This window comes from Portunus trituberculatus, chromosome 41 (genome assembly GCF_017591435.1).
Source record: "Portunus trituberculatus isolate SZX2019 chromosome 41, ASM1759143v1, whole genome shotgun sequence".
Taxonomy (NCBI): Eukaryota; Metazoa; Arthropoda; class Malacostraca; order Decapoda; family Portunidae; genus Portunus; species Portunus trituberculatus.
The window spans coordinates 16,381,349-16,398,365 of record NC_059295.1 but is presented as its reverse complement, the minus strand read 5'-3'; the positions used below and the strand labels follow the sequence as shown (position 1 = coordinate 16,398,365).

Sequence of the window (17,017 nt, the reverse complement as noted above, 5' to 3'; positions counted from 1 at the left end):
CTTCTCTGTTATAAAATAATGCGTCTGTCATTAAGTGTATTGATTCCTTCATTACGTGCACTACAAGAATACATGAAAGTCCACTCTTCATCTATCAAGTCCAAGGATGTCTCTGCTTTAGAGGTAGTATAAGGGATCTCTATCACAACATGTATATACTGCATTTATCCTGAAAAAAACATATCTTGACAGATTTTATACTGAAATACCATCAACAGATGGTATTTCAGTATGAAATCTGTCAAGATATGTGCAGTATATAGCTACATGTTGTAAGAAAAAGAAGCAAAGAAAACTTACCTGAGAGATCTGAAGCCAAAGTGTCTGCTTTCTCATTTAAATAAACCTCCTTCAGAGTTTGCTCAACCTCACTTTCTATCTTATCTGAAGGGACTCCCTGTCACAACAAAGAAAGAATGTATTTGATATCACTTTAGTTTCATAATCTGTTAAAAGATTACTTAAAAATATGCAGGTACAGTCATAATCAAAGATATCTTACATTATTTATAACTCTATCATCACACCTGTGTATCCAAAAATATAATTTCTCCACGATCAATTAAATCATATGCAAACTTCATCTAAGAGGAGTACATAGCCTTCCTGCCTTCACGAATTGCATTAACTTAACTTTGGCTCAGCCTTTCATATAATCATTGCATCATAGCTACATTTCTAACACTGTAGTTAATGTGGAGTAAAATTAGCTCCAAAAAACTTCATTGCCATTTGAAATATATGAAAATTATCAAAATTAAAATCTGCACTAAAAGTGGTGGATGAAACTTCCTCATGACCTTTGCAGGCCATGCTCAACCAGCAAAGCATTCAGAATCAGCACAGACCAAAAATAAAACATTCTCTGATATCCTTAGTAGCTCTGACCAACCCTGCTGTGCCTTACTCTAATGCGGGCAAAGAAGCGGAGGTGTTCCCTGGCAGTGAGGGAAAGGAAGACAACGTCATGCTGTGGACAAATGCCAGTGTTTTTCCGGATTTCTGTCAGCTCATTTATGTCACTAAAATAGAAAATAAAAAAGGTGGTTAGTTCTAATATTAGCAAGCAATATCACGTAACCATAGAACTTTCTTTAAATTATCAAAGTAATATTAAGTCTACCTTAATGTGTACTTAGGTTTAGTTCCTCTAAAACTTATATGCATGAAACAAATGTAATTGCTACCTTCTTTCTTTATTAGTTACAAAATTAGTCATTCAAAAGTAAGTCTCTTTCATGAGTGATTTTAAATAGCATACTGAAATGCATCTACATAATAACTGATCACGTATACAACTTCCCAAAGTAGAATGTCTTACTGTACAAAATATTTCAGGCAAAAAGTAAGCAATAACTGACAACAATCTCAACTTATCACATCTCAAATTCCTGTTAGTTTCTTCAGAATAGTCTGTTAATCTATTCACTACATCAATCTTTTTATGGTAAAAACCAGCCCTTCATGGGGAAGGCCATCATTCAAATCAACTTATGAATCCATCTAATCTGTTTCCAATTTACTAAGCATTTTTGAGTCTACAAATTATATGCATGCTCAATACCAACAATGTCTTAACTGAAATAAAAACCTGGCACCTCAGTAAGTCATCCTCTTCCCTTTTTTTTGCCCTTGGAAAAAAAAAAAAAAAAAAAAAAAAAAATATATATATATATATATATATATATATATATATATATATATATATATATATATATATATATATATATATATATATATATATATATATACATACATAAACACACACACATGAAGGCAGACAAAGGTAGGCCAGTCACCTGATGTCCAGGCCAAAGATGGTTGCTGACCCTTGGGTGGGAGCAGTCATGCCTGTCAGGATGTTGAATAGTGTTGTCTTGCCAGCTCCATTGTGACCCAGGATGGCTGTTATCTGCCCTTCATAGATGTCCAAGCTGAAATCTGTAACCATATATCCATTACTAATTATAAATGCCACTATTTTCACAGTTTCCAATTTTCATATCTACCTGTTAGAAGAGATTAAGTTTCTATCAATAGGTGAAGATTTTCCATTGACCCATCCTGTCCCCAGTGGTAAAGCTGGAGCCACATGCTAAAGCTACACATGATCTCAACACTCATCTGTCTCACTGGGTTGTGGTGGATGACAATTATAACTCAGGTAAAGAGCCACTGTGATATAACTACATCAAGAAATCAAACCTCTCAATGTAATGCTCAATTCTAACAAAAAAAAAAAAAAAAAAAAAAAAAAAAAAAAAAAATGCACACAGGGTAAACTGTGGCACAGAATACTCATCTTCCCCAACTGAACCTATAGATGTGTTACTAAATGGTATAAAGAGTTTTTTACCTACAGGCAGTGGAGAGTTTTGTGAGAATATGAAAAAATCCAGTGCATAACTTAAATAATTTAACTAATTTTTAATAAAGATATGACAGAAATGCAACATACCGTTCACTGCTTTTACAGGTTTCTTTCCTCGTGAACTGAAAATCTTCTCCAAATTACGAATACGTACAGCTGTCCTCTGCTTCAACTCGGCAGACACCGACTCCACATCTGGATTGTCTGGAAGTTCAGCTGAAAATACTTGATTGATGACACCATCAGCAAGTGACAACTGTAAGATAACAAAAAAGCATTGTGATACTGAGCCTTAAAACTTCTTTATCTCATTCAATATACTCCTTATGTACTGTTTTCAATATACTCCTTATGTACTATTTTCATCATAATGTGCACAATTTTGTTTTAAAATTATTATTTCTATGCAAAGGAAGAACAAATTATACTTCAATATAAGATATAGATCTCCATAATTTTTCACAGGAAGAGAAGCATTCCTTGAACTTTAAAGTTTCTATCCTAACAAATAAATAATGAATATATGAATGCATGAATCACATTTATCTCTCCTGTGATTAAGAAGACACAGCCTAGCTGTACATTTTGAGCATGGATTAAAAGAATATTACAAATATATTCCCTGCATGTCAAAAAAAAAAAAATAAAAGAGATCTAGTTAGGGAGCTGAGAATGTACCTCCTCTGTATATTTGCATCTATGATGAACAATGCAACTGACTTATTGGCCTCTTAAGTGTACCTCTCCTCCCCACCTGTGAATATAGCCACAATGACCAATACCCAGTAGGTTACTGAAGTTAGTGTTCAGTGCTTAGAAGCCTTAAGTAAAATGCACTCCCTGAATAGTGTGCCATCACATTGTAAGATAAGCATTCTTTGACTTATGGGAAGATCATCAGGAAGGCCAATTAGAATTTACAAATACAGTAAGACCCCGCACTTGGCAAATCTCAGCTTGGCGAAGTTCACTTTTGGCGGTAGGGTGGCCATAGACCAATGAGTGCACGCTTGGTGATTTGAATTCAAACTTGGCAGTCCCCTGACGGCCGCACGGTGAACCTTGACATCAGACCTCTCTCTAAACCTATCAGAATGCATTGTGAGAGTCCACTTCAGCCATTTTGTTTGTGTTACCCTCTGTTCTGCTATAATAGGAACAAATTCTGGCGATTTACCGCCAATATGGCCTCTACCAGCGCAACAGGTAGTACTGGTGGGGGTAAAGACAATGGTGGTGGCGGCAAAGATGAAAGTGGGCGAGGGAAACGGGTGGAAAAACGGGAGTTACAGCCATTATTTCATGTCTTATTAGCTTTATTTATTGTTTATTGGTCTGTTTTGAACATGTGTTCTAATATGTGAAAGTAAAAGATTTCATTTCAGCTTGAAAGATGGTATTTTAGGGGACAAAAGAGGGACTTTGACAATGATCAAGGACTGATTGAGGCATTTTTTAAGCAATTTATATGATATAAAGAAATCTTGCTTGGCAAAATTTGCATTTGGTGGTAGTTTTGCCAGACTGATTCATTTGTCAAATGCGAGGGCTTACTGTAGTGTACAGAGGAAAGATCTGCTATGACAACAAAAAATGGGAAACTTGTGTGTCTTCCAATCCCATATGGGAAAGTAAGGATGATGAACAAAATTATAATAGTAGTAGCAATTTTTCCTAACTTTGAGGTAATAACATATCACTATCTAAACATATCCAAGCCTAGACAGTCTGCACATATGTATGTTCAATTTCTGCATCCAGCACTTTATGCATCTTAATATCAGAGTGATGCCCTTGCAAAGATAGAAAAAGCACTCCAACATACATATACAGTACACATATACATTCAATATTACCTTATACAATTTGCTACGACTTTTTACCCAAAATGACTTCTGAAATATAAACCAAGGCTTCCTTTTGGTGCCATATTCACCTGAAATTGAAAAAAAAATCAATATGTGAAAATTTTAGAAATAAACACACATGTTTTACTCAAATTAACTACACAGCAGAAGATTGGTGTTATAAAGGTAGGAGAGAGAGAGAGAGAGAGAGAGAGAGAGAGAGAGAGAGAGAGAGAGAGAGAGAGAGAGAGAGAGAGAGAGAGAGAGAGAGAGAGAGAGAGAGAGAGAGAGAGAGAGAGAGAGAGAGAGAGAGAGAGAGAGAGAGAGAGAGAGAGAGAGAATCAGTCAAAATGAACCAAGCAGACAAACAATGTGGTAAAAAAGAAGTGGGGATATATTGATTAAAAAATGACTCAATACTGGATAACAGCAGCAATAACAACAACAGTGAAGTATTATTGAAGGAAGGGAAGGTGAGGACATACTTGGAAAAACGTTATCCAGGTAATATGCCAGAAACAGATAGAGGAATATGTCGATAGTGATCATGATAAGGCTGCCAGCAAAGGGGAGTCCTTTGCCATCCCAGATAGAGTCATAGGTCAGACCATTCCCAGAGATATCAAACAGGATCACCTGAAAGGAACAATGGTTGAGAATGATGACATTTCTTAATTATTTAGCAATTTCATCCAGAACAAAAACATATCTCCACCACTGAATCATGAAAAAAAAGTATATCATCATAATTATAAAAAAACAATATGAAAGAAAAAAAGTGATCAGAAGATATGAAACAAAAGACTAAGGAAATTTATGGGAAAAAATTTGTTTCTTAATATGAATTTTTTTCTCAAACTAGAAATCCTGAAATCTGGAATAGATTTAAGATGATGCATGCAAGGAACATTCTAGAATTCAAAGCTATATAAAAGTAGATAGGAATGATGGACAAGAAGGTTTAATCTCAAAATCTTTAAACATTGTAACACAAGTCACTTAAATATGTGCAGTGTGTCATTAATTAAGACACATAATCCACCCAGAAAGACAACTTCATCATCTTAAAATACCTCTTGAAAACAATTTAAATAACATAATCTTGTATTCTGGTTACCCTGCCTTGCCTCTCCACCCAGTCATTTTAATACCTTGTCAATTGCAAAGGCAAATGCACAGGGAGAGAGGAGTCCAAGAGCCCAGAAAACTCCAGGGGACACATCATCTTCAAGGTAGACTTGGAGGTAAAACAGAAGGCTGAAGGAGATCTGGACCAGATTCCCAACAACTCCTGCAACCTGGATTATAAAGCAACATGTCAATTTTGACAATGAGGGCAGTTCTAGTCTAATCAGCTCTAATCAAATAAGAAATTATCATGTGTGCTTTTGCATGGTATATCTTATGGTGGTGATATCTCAAGCAAGGTTCCTATAACTGAGATCAAGAATAGTGAATCACCACTTCACCATTACTATTAGCCTCCTCAAGGCCAATGTTGAACAAAAGCCTCAATTCTAAACATTTTTTCTAGGTCACTACACAAAATCATTTACTATATTCTGATTTCAAACTTTTCTGTCATATCTTTGCACTTGCTACCTCTTGGATCCAGTTAGTCAGCCTTTCTGATTTACATGGCATCAATTCTCTGTGTTACAAGTCCTTCCCATCTACTTAGATTTTCATGTTCAATATTTAAAAACCTAAATATTTATTTGTGTCCTTCATTCCTGTTAGTGTTTTATGGTGATACAGCAAATACAGACTAGTACATACAGTTTTTCACACAATTTTTCACTGAATGCTCAATGATAATGTACAAGTCTAGTGGTTGGTGGGGTTAAATCATCAAACTCTCTCAGTAATCACTAACCAATCTTACAATCAGTTTCTCTGTGTTTTAAAAGCTGATTCTCAGATATTCCTTTTATGCTGTTGCTATGGCTGACCTCTCCATTGCTCTATGGACACTCTAGTAATAGCTAGTTGCCATGTTTCACAGCCATACACTCATTTAAAGTAAAATCAACAACTCTATGAATAGAAGGAAAAATATCTCAACAAGTGAGATGCATAAACCTGACTTCTGACTCCTCAACTCCTGAGTATACAAAGCGCACCAGCTAAATATAGCATAATTATTCTGCTAGTGAGTTTATAATATCAATAATCTTAATATTAAAAAAATCAAGACTAAGGTTATCACAACATACTTTTGCTTTATTGAAGAAAGGTGTTAGCATGAAGCCAAACATGATGGAGGAAAAGCCATAAAGGATGAACACTAGGAACAAGAGGAAGATATTAGCCTTCTGAAAGACATTGGCGAGCGGCAGTAGAATGATGCAAACCAAGGATAAAAAAAGCACATATGCAGCATATATGGCAAACCACGACAACCTGAAATGAAAGAAAAAAGAAGTTATTCATACTCTATTTATTATCTGATGATAATTACAGTTAACTACTGAGAAAAGGCATGACTTTCTAAAAAGATAGTGATAGCAGTAACCTTTGAGAAAAATAGCCATCATTTCATTGTAAAAGTACCTATTTTCTTTTATGTTAACTTGTATTCTACTCAAGATTTCCTGAACTCCAACTAAGAAGAATGAGGGAAATGGATCATTCTAACACAGCTAATAATAACAAAATTCAGCCTTACCAATAAACAGAATCACGTAATCCCATCATCTTCATGCTCTCTTTCAGCTTCTTCTCCTTTTCTTCCACCACAAGCATCATCATGTATACAATAAACTGTGCCCAAGCAAACACCATGTACAGTGGCACAATGGAGCGGAGGACTGTGCCTCCATCTGACTGAAAACCTCCTCTTGGAAAGTTTTCAAGTGTGACATTTGGTACTTGGACATTTGCACCAGTGGTCAGCTGTGGGTGGAAGATTGAGTCACTTAGTAATCCACTTGGTAAGAATGACACCATTAACAGCTATTTTCACAAAAAAAAATAAAACTGCCAGAAAAAGAGGGCTTATGTTTACTCAAAGGAGAATGGATAGCAAAACAAGATCACACACACACACACACACACACACACACACACACACACACACACACACACACACACACACACACACACACACATACACACACACACACACACCTTGATGCAGTGTGTGTCAATCAGGTGAAAGAGAGATATGACATGAGTAGACAAGGAGACAGGACACAGAGAGATTAGCTCAGTCCCTGTAATACACAAATAGGTAAATACAAATAGGTAAATACACACACACACACACACACACACACACACACACACACACACATGTTGTCGCCACGTCAACATCACTGAGGAAAGCTCCCCAGCAGCCTGGTGTTTTTGCGGGGGGAGGAGGAGAATTTTGATTCTCGTGCTGTCCCAAGTTGTTAGTGAATTTGTGGTGTTGCAATGAGCAGTTTGACGAGAGATTGACAAAGAATTGAAAGAAGTGGTGAATCGGGTGTCTGGTGGCAGTTTGTTTTGATTTACCCAAGATGGCCGACTCAGCTGATCTGCCAAGTGTACGACCGAAAAGGAAAAATTTGGATACAAGCCCAGGTATTTGACACACCAGGCAGGATGGACATGGAGGAGGAGGAGGATTATGTGAGATTTGGGAGACATGAAAGAGGTATTGAAAATAGCAAACTGGGGATGTTGGAAAATGTTGTAAGTGATCTGTATAAGCGAATTTTGGTATTGGAGGAACATGAAAGGGAGGGGTGGAGGAAGAAATATGAAGAGTTGGAAGGAAAGAGGAGGGAAGAATTGGAACAGTGGAGTAAAAAATATAACGCCTTGAGGTTAAGTGTGTACAGGAATGCAACGTCGTAGTGAGAGAAAATGAAAAAAAAGTAGAACAACAAGGTGTCTGGAGTAAGAGAAAGGATGAGGAAGCAGCAAATCTAAGAGAAATAATAAATAGTCAGTTAAAGGAAAAGGAAGAGGTGATGAAAAGGACAGTGGTCAAAGTAATAAAGGAAAAAGAAGAATTGGTTAGAAACACTGTCGAGAAAAAGAGATGTGTTATGGTATTTGGGGTTAAAGAAGATAAGACACCAATGAAGCAGGGACGAGAAAAGAAGGAGAAATATGTGGCGTAAACTGGTGGGAGTTGCTACTTACAAGGCTGATGAATACCAAGGTGAAATCGAGGAGGTTTCAAGGACTGGAAGATAGGAAGAGGACAAAGCCAGGCCAATGAGAATCAAGTTTAAATCTCAGGCACCAGCAGAGGAAGTTTTGAATGGTTCATGGAGGCTTGGAAAGCGAGAAGATTATAAGGATATATGGATAAGAAGAGACAGGAACGAGGAGGAAAGAAATAAGACCAGTTACTTATGGAAGCAGGCAAAGAAAAAAAAACGAATCCCGATCAGAGGAGGAGAGGAAGAAGTTTCACTGGAGAGTCAGGGATATGAAACTGATAAAGTGGATGATTGGGAAAATAGGAGAAGGGGAGAGAAATTAAAAGTGGCATACACTAATGTGAATGGGTTACAGTCTGCTCTGGTGGAAATAAATGACTATCTTAGGGTAGAGAGGCCTGATGTGATGGGAATAAATGAAACTAAACTTACTGAAGTCATTGAGGAGAATAAAATAGGTGAAGGTGAATACAACATATGGGTAAGAAATAGAGCAGAAAAGCAGGGAGGTGGTGTGATGTTATTGGTGAAAAAAGATCTTGTTGCCTATGAACTGAGGAATGACTATGGGTTAGCTGAGGTGGTTGGGGATGAGGTGGTGTGTTGAGGTGTTAAACGAGACTTTGTTGTGGTATATGCTCCCCCCAAAACCAATTGATGGAATAGAGAAGAATATAAAAAGAAGATGGAGAACACAAAAAGGTGGATAGAGTATTTGATGGAAACTAAAGAGAAACTGGAAATGATGGGAGATTTCAACAGCAAAGAGATGAAATGGGAAGAGTGGACTGTGGATGGTAGTGAAGATTCATGGGGTGGAGAGCTGCTAAGAATGGCAATGGAAAACCCATTGACACACTGGGTGGAGGAAAATACATACTAGATACAGAGATGAGGATGAACCATCATGACTGGACTTGATTTTCACTAAGAGGCGGAGTTGATAGAAAACATGAAAGGTGGGTGTCCAATAGGGAAGAGTGATCATGTGATGATTGAGTGTGTATTGAGGGAAGGAAAAATGGAGAGAAGGAATGAACATCACAGAATAGGAAGATTCATCTATGGTAAAGCAGATTACATCAAATTAAGGAATTACTTTGAGCAAGCAGACTGGAGTGTTTTTGAGGATGCATGTGGAATTGAGGATAAGTGGAGAGAGTTTGTGAACATTTATGAGGAAGGGATCAATAAATATGTGCCAAGGGTGAAGAAGAAACAAAAGAGGATCCAAGCATGGTTTAATAAATGCTGTGAGGAATCAAAGAGGAAGAGAGACACAGCTTGGAAAAGGTGGATGAAGAGAAAAGGATCTTTGGTGTGGGATGAGTATAGAAAGGCAAGGAATGAGTACACAAGAATAAGGAGAGAAGAGGCCAGAAAATATGAGAGGGACATTGTGGAAAAATGTAAGGATGAGCCAAGATTATTCTATAGATTTGTTAATGGGAAATTGAAAAACAAGAAAGAAATAAGCAAGCTGAAAGTTGATGGAGAATTCATTGAAGAGGAAAAACTCATGGCTGAAGAGTTGAATAAGTGTTTCCAAAAAGTTTTTACCAGTGAAAGAACCTTTAATGAACCAAAGATCGAACTGACAGAAGAAGAAGGCCTGGATGTAATTGGAGTGTTGGAGGATAAAGTGTGTGAAATGCTGGAAAGATTGGATGTAAGGAAAGCACAAGGGCCTGATGGAGTATCAAATTCGGTGTTGAGAGAATGTAAGGATCAACAGTCAAAAAAGATTTGTGGCCTCATATCTAAATCTCTGCAGCAGGGGCAGGTATCAAAGGAGTGAAAAAAAAGCAGATATAGTACCCATATTTAAGAGTGAAAACAAAGAAAATCCGTCAAACTACAGGCCGGTCTCATTAACAAGTGTTGTGGTTAAACTGTGTGAGTCAGTAATAAAGAAAAGATGGAATGATTATTTAGAAAGGAAGAAAATATTGACTAATGGGCAGTTTGGATTTCGGAAAGGCAGATCATGTGCAACAAATTTATTGTGCTTCTACTCTCGGATCATAGATGTGGTACAAGAAAGGGTAGGATGGGTGGATGGAATTTATCTAGACTTGAAGAAAGCATTTGATAAAGTCCCTCATTAGAGATTGATCTAGAAAGTGAGAGAACATGGTGGGCCGAGGGGTAGGCTTTTGGAATGGATCAGTGATTTCCTGACTGGAAGAGAGATGAGAACAGTAATAAGAGATAGGAAATCAGCTTGGAGGGAAGTGACTAGTAGAGTACCTCAGGGATCAGTTTTGGCACTGTTACTGTTTGCTGTTTACATAAATGATATGACAAAAGGAGTGAATAACTATATGAGTTTGTTTGTGGATGATGCCAAATTAATGAGGAAAATAACCAAGAAAGAAGACTGTGAGGCATTGCAGAGGGACTTAGACAAGATCTGGGAGTGGAGCAGAGAGTGGCAAATGGAATTTAATATCACGAAGTGTGGAGTAATGAATTTTGGTAAGAGCAGTATGAGACCAGTGTACAGATATAAGATGGGAAATGAGGAATTGGAAATAAAGACTGAAGAGAGAGATCTGGGAATAACTGTGACGGAGGGGCTCTTGTCAGAGGTTCATGTAAAGAGGAAATCTGATGAAGTGTAAGGAACATAAGAACTGCATTCTGCTACATGGATGAAGAGATGATCAAGAAGTTGGTTGTTACAATGATTAGACCCAGGTTGGAGTATGCAGTGGTACTTTGGTCTCCAAGAATGGCAAGGGATAAGAGGAAGCTGAAATCTCTGCAGAGGGCTGCGACGAAGCTGCCCTAAACCTTGGTGAATCTGTCTTATGAGCAGAGACTGGAAAAATTGAGTCTGCCGACACTGGAAAAAAGAAGGGAGAGAGGAGACCTTATCACTATGTATAGGATTCTGTCTGGCATTGAGAAGTTGGACCATGATGATCTGGTGGTGAGAGGTATAAGAAGTGGGAGGAAGCATGGGAGAAAAGTGAAGATGAGTGTGTGTACAAAGGACATAAAGAAATACAGTTTTCCACAAAGAATTGTGGGGATCTGGAATGCGCTGGAGAAAGAAGTGGTTGAAGAAAAAATTCACAGATTTAAGGAAAAGTTAGATAAGAGTAAATATAGAGACGGGACAGCACTAGTTTGAACTCCTCCTCCCGTAAACAATAATTAGGTAAATATAACTAGGTAAATACACACACACACACACACACACACACACACGGCACCGTCGATGGCGGATGTGGTCGCTGAGCTCCAGAGCAATCATCTCTAATTCTACAGTTACCATTGCCTAAGAGTAACCAAGGTGGGAAAGGAGCTGGTAATGTTTGTCCCGTCTCCATATAGTCATGTTAACTGTTGATTAGCAAAATAATGTCCAGAGAAGGTAAATATAAACTGTAGCCTGCGTTTGAGCCATCAGCTGGTTTGTTTACATCTGCGCAACATGGCGGCCGTGAACTCGAAAGATGAATCAGACTTCACAGGATTTCAAGGAATAATGGAGAAGAGCGCTTATGTGAAGAAAATTCTGGAGTTGGAAGGTAAAATTGAAAACTGTTTGAAAAGTATGGGGCCTGGAAACGAGTTATGACAATGTAATGAAAGACTGTGCCGATATGAAGAAGGAAAATGAAGCACTGAAAGAGGAAGTTAAGCTAATTAAAGTGAATTGCGAAAATGTGGAGAATCTCTAGGAAAAGTGATGGAGAAGCAGGCTGAATGGAAAAAAGTCAGGAAGTGGAAAGAAAGGAGGTAAATTACAAAGTTGCAAGTCTGGAAAAGGAAATCAAAGAGTCTGGGAGAAAACTTTGGGCCTTGCTGAAATTATAGATCAACAGATCATAGAAGAGAAGATTGCTGAGAAAGTGGTGAAGGTTATTAAGTCAAATGAGACATTGGTGAGGGAAACTGTAGACAAAAAGAGATGTGTGGTGATATTTGGTGTGGAGGAGGATAAGACACCGAGTAAAATGGAGAGAGAAAAACATAAAAAGGTGATAAATAATATCATTAATGTGGTGCAGGAGGAGGAAAAGACCTAGTACAAGAAATAGAGGACTTCCATAGAATTGGAAAGTTCACAAGAGAAGGTATGAGGCCAATAAGAATCAAACTTAAGTCACAAAAGGATGTAGATGAATTGGTGGAGAAGTCATGGAGGCTAGCCCAGCAGGAAACAACAAGGAAGATTTGGTTGAGAAGAGATCTCGGTGAAAAGGAAAGAGAAATGTTAAATGAGTTGAGAAAGGAGGCTTTGAAAAAAATGAAGAGAGGACAGAAGAGGAGAAGAAAGAGTTTTTCTGGAGAATCTTGGATATGAGACTGAGGAAGTGGTTCATAACCCAGAAAAGTACAGCAAGAAAGGACTAAAGAAACTTACATATGAGCGAAATGTAATGTATTCCAACATAAATGGAGTGATATCGGGATTTTAGAACTCAACGATTACTTGAGGGACAAGAACCCAGATATTGTGGGTCTTACTGAAACAAAACTGAGAGAGGAGAAGACCTGATGATGGTTGGAGAAGGAAATATAATGTTTGGAAAAGAAATAGAGTAGGTAAGATGGGAGGAGGAGTGATGTTGCTGGTTAAAAAGATATAAAGGTGGATCAAGTGAAAGAAGGTATGGGAAAGGCAGAAGTGCTAAAGATCAGAGCAGAAACTAATGAAGGAAAAAGAGGCACTACATAGTGGTGTACGTACCACCTAAGACAAATGCATGGTCAGTACAGGAATATGAAGAAATGATAAGTGATACAGGAACATGTCTGGAAGAAATGTTGGGTGGCTGTGAACGAACTATAATGATGGGAGATTTTAATTGTAAAGAGGTGTGTTGGGAGGACTGGTCAATGGAAGGATCAGAGACAACATGGGGAAATACACTATTGACACTGGCAATGGAAAATGTGTTAACTCAGTGGGTCAAAGAAGATACTAGGTTTGGAGGAGAGGAGCATCGTCAAGACTGGACTTGGTCTTTAGTACAGAGCCAATGGTCATTGAGGAGATGAGGGTGGAGTGCCCTTTAGCAAAGAGTGATCATGCAGTTTTGGAGTTCAAGGTGATAGATGAAGAGAAATCTAGAAGAAATGAAGAATATAAAGTGGGAAGATGGAATTATGCCAAGACAGATTTTGGAAACCTAAAGAAATTCTTTCAAGAGACAAATTGGATGAAATTCAAGAGTGCTAAGGAGCAAATGAAAAGTGGAAGGAATTTATAAAATATACAAAGAAGGTGAGAAAAATTTGTACCAATAAGACAACATAGAGAAGTTGGAAAGCAGGACTGGTTTAACGATAGATGTGAAAAGGCTAGAACAAGAAAAGAGGATGCATGGAAGAGGTGGAGAAGGAAAAGACGGATTAAGCAGTGGGAAAGTTACAAAAGAGCAAGAAATGAATATGTGTTGATTAGAAGAGAAGAAAGAAAGAAACAAGAAAAGGATATAATTGATAAATGTAAAGACCAACCAAGGCTTTTTACAGACATGTGAACAACAACATCAAAAATAGAGAAAGTATTGAAAGTTTAGAAGTAAATGGAGTATGCAGTGAAGATCCCAGGAAATGGCAGAGGCTATGAATGGATGCTTTCGGAAGGTATTCACAAAGGAGACTGCTTTTGACAAACCACTGGTAATGGAACAGAAAGGGATTATGAAGGAGTTTCAAGTAACTGTGGAGGAGATCAAGAACATGATGGGGAGTTTAGAAGTGAGAAAAGCTGTGGGACCTGATGGGGTATCAGGATGGATTTTAAGAGAATGCAGGAGCAACTGGCAGAAAAAGTTTGTGAAGTAATTGATGCCTCATTAAGGGAAGGTGTAGTGCCCCAAGACTGGAAAAGAGCTAACATTGTCCCAATCTATAAATCAGGTAACAAGAGAGACCCATTGAACTATAGACCAGTGTCACTTACAAGTGTGGTAGCTAAGATGTGTGAGAGGGTGGTGAAGAATAGATGGACAGACTTCTTGGAGAAAAATGACATACTTTGTGAGTGTCAATTTGGTTTTAGAAAAGGGCGTTCATGCACGACAAACCTGATATGTTACTATTCGAGGGTGATAGATGTAATACAGGAAAGAGATGGTTGGGCTGATGGAATATATCTGGATTTAAAAAAGGCCTTTGATAAGGTACCACACCGGAGACTGATCTGGAAACTTGAAATGGTAGGAGGAGTGCATGGCAGTTTACTAAAATGGATGGAAGACTTTTGGTAGGAAGAGAAATGAGAACAATAATTAAGGACAGACCATCAGAATGGGGATTGGTGGAGAGTGGAGTTCCACAGGGATCAGTGTTGGCACCAGTAATGTTCGCGGTCTACATAAATGACATGGTGGATGGGGTGTCCAGTTATGTGAGCCTATTTGCAGACGATGCAAAATTGTTAAGAAAAGTGAGATGTGACAAAGATTGCGAACTACTCCAGGAAGACTTGGACAGAATATGGAAATGGAGCTGTACATGGCAAATGGAGTTCAACACGACAAAATGCAAGAAAATAGAGTTTGGCAAGAGTGAAAGAAGAATCAGGAGTATGTACAAGATAGGAAATGAAGACATAAAACCAGTCATGAAGAAAAGACCTTGGGGTGACAATTACCAATGACCTATCGCCAGAGAGACATATAAACAAAATAATTGGAGAAGTATTGAACTTATTGAGGAACATAAGAGTGGCGTTCGTATATTTAGATGAAGAAATGATGAAGAAAATAATTACTGCAATGATAAGACCGAGGCTTGAATATGCAACAATACAGTGGGCTCCGAACTTAAAGAAACACATAAGGAAACTAGAGAAAGTACAGAGGGCTGCAACAAAAATGGTGCCTGACTTAAGAGATTTGACTTATGAAGACAGACTGAAAAGAATGCAACTTCCAACCCTGGAAAACAGAAGAGAAAGGGAGACCTGATAGCAATATACAGAGTGATGATTGGCATGGAAAAAATGGATAGGGAAGATCTGTGTATGTGGAATGAAAGAATGTCGAGAGGGCATGGGAAAAACTAAAATGGCCACTTATAGGAGAGATGTGAAAAATATAGCTTCCCTCATAGAAGGGTGGAAGCATGGAATAGTTTAGACGTGGAAGTGGTCAAGCAAGGAATATTCATGATTTTAAGAAAAGCTGGACATTAATAGATATGGAGACGGGACAACACGAGCATAGCTCTTTTCCGTATGTTACAATTAGGTAAATACAATTAGGTAAATACACACACACACACACACACACAGACATGTGAACAACAACATCAAAAATAGAGAAAGTATTGAAAGTTTAGAAGTAAATGGAGTCTGCAGTGAGGATCCCAGGAAATGGCAGAGGCTATGAATGGATGCTTTCGAAAGGTATTCACAAAGGAGACTGCTTTTGACAAACCACTGGTAATGGAACAGAAAGGGATTATGAAGGAGTTTCAAGTAACTGTGAGGAGATCAAGAATATGATGGGAGTTTAGAAGTGAGAAAAGCTGTGGGACCTGATGGGGTATCAGGATGGATTTTAAGAGAATGCAGGAGCAACTGGCAGAAAAAGTTTGTGAAGTAATTGATGCCTCATTAAGGGAAGGTGTAGTGCCCCAAGACTGGAAAAGAGCTAACATTGTCCCAATTTATAAATCAGGTAACAAGAGAGACCCATTGAACTATAGACCAGTGTCACTTACAAGTGTGGTAGCTAAGATGTGTGAGAGGGTGGTGAAGAATAGATGGACAGACTTCTTGGAGAAAAATGACATACTTTGTGAGTGTCAATTTGGTTTTAGAAAGGGCGTTCATGCGACAAACCTGATATGTTACTATTCGAGGGTGATAGATGTAATACAGGAAAGAGATGGTTGGGCTGATGGAATATATCTGGATTTAAAAAGGCCTTTGATAAGGTACCACACAGAGACTGATCTGGAAACTTGAAATGGTAGGAGGAGTGCATGGCAGTTTACTAAAATGGATGGAAGACTTTTGGTAGGAAGAGAAATGAGAACAATAATTAAGGACAGACCATCAGAATGGGGCTTGGTGGAGAGTGGAGTTCCACAGGGATCAGTGTTGGCACCAGTAATGTTCGCGGTCTACATAAATGACATGGTGGATGGGGTGTCCAGTTATGTGAGCCTATTTGCAGACGATGCAAAATTGTTAAGAAAAGTGAGATGTGACAAAGATTGCGAACTACTCCAGGAAGACTTGGACAGAATATGGAAATGGAGCTGTACATGGCAAATGGAGTTCAACACGACAAAATGCAAGAAAATAGAGTTTGGCAAGAGTGAAAGAAGAATCAGGAGTATGTACAAGATAGGAAATGAAGACATAAAACCAGTCATGAAGAAAAAGACCTTGGGGTGACAATTACCAATGACCTATCGCCAGAGAGACATATAAACAAAATAATTGGAGAAGTATTGAACTTATTGAGGAACATAAGAGTGGCGTTCATATATTTAGATGAAGAAATGATGAAGAAAATAATTACTGCAATGATAAGACCGAGGCTTGAATATGCAACAATACAGTGGGCTCGAACTTAAGAAACACATAAGGAAACTAGAGAAAGTACAGAGGGCTGCAACAAAATGGTGCCTGACTTAAGAGATTTGACTTATGAAGACAGACT

The 17,017-nt window shown here is 38.1% G+C and overlaps 1 protein-coding gene across 5 annotated transcripts in view; it reads right to left on the bottom strand.

Annotated features, from left to right (window-relative positions):
* LOC123517100 (ABC transporter A family member 1-like) overlaps positions 1-17,017 on the bottom strand; it is a 45,966-nt gene that overhangs the window by 15,291 nt on the left and 13,658 nt on the right. For all 5 annotated transcript variants that reach the window (XM_045276985.1, XM_045276987.1, XM_045276986.1 and 2 more), the window contains exons 7-15: positions 6,887-7,113; positions 6,435-6,621; positions 5,370-5,516; positions 4,704-4,854; positions 4,228-4,307; positions 2,459-2,627; positions 1,800-1,941; positions 908-1,022; positions 301-397 (exon numbers count right to left, since the gene is read on the bottom strand). In XM_045276985.1, coding sequence (XP_045132920.1) covers positions 301-397; positions 908-1,022; positions 1,800-1,941; positions 2,459-2,627; positions 4,228-4,307; positions 4,704-4,854; positions 5,370-5,516; positions 6,435-6,621; positions 6,887-7,113 — 1,315 coding nt within the window. The remainder of the gene's footprint in view (positions 1-300; positions 398-907; positions 1,023-1,799; positions 1,942-2,458; positions 2,628-4,227; positions 4,308-4,703; positions 4,855-5,369; positions 5,517-6,434; positions 6,622-6,886; positions 7,114-17,017) is intronic.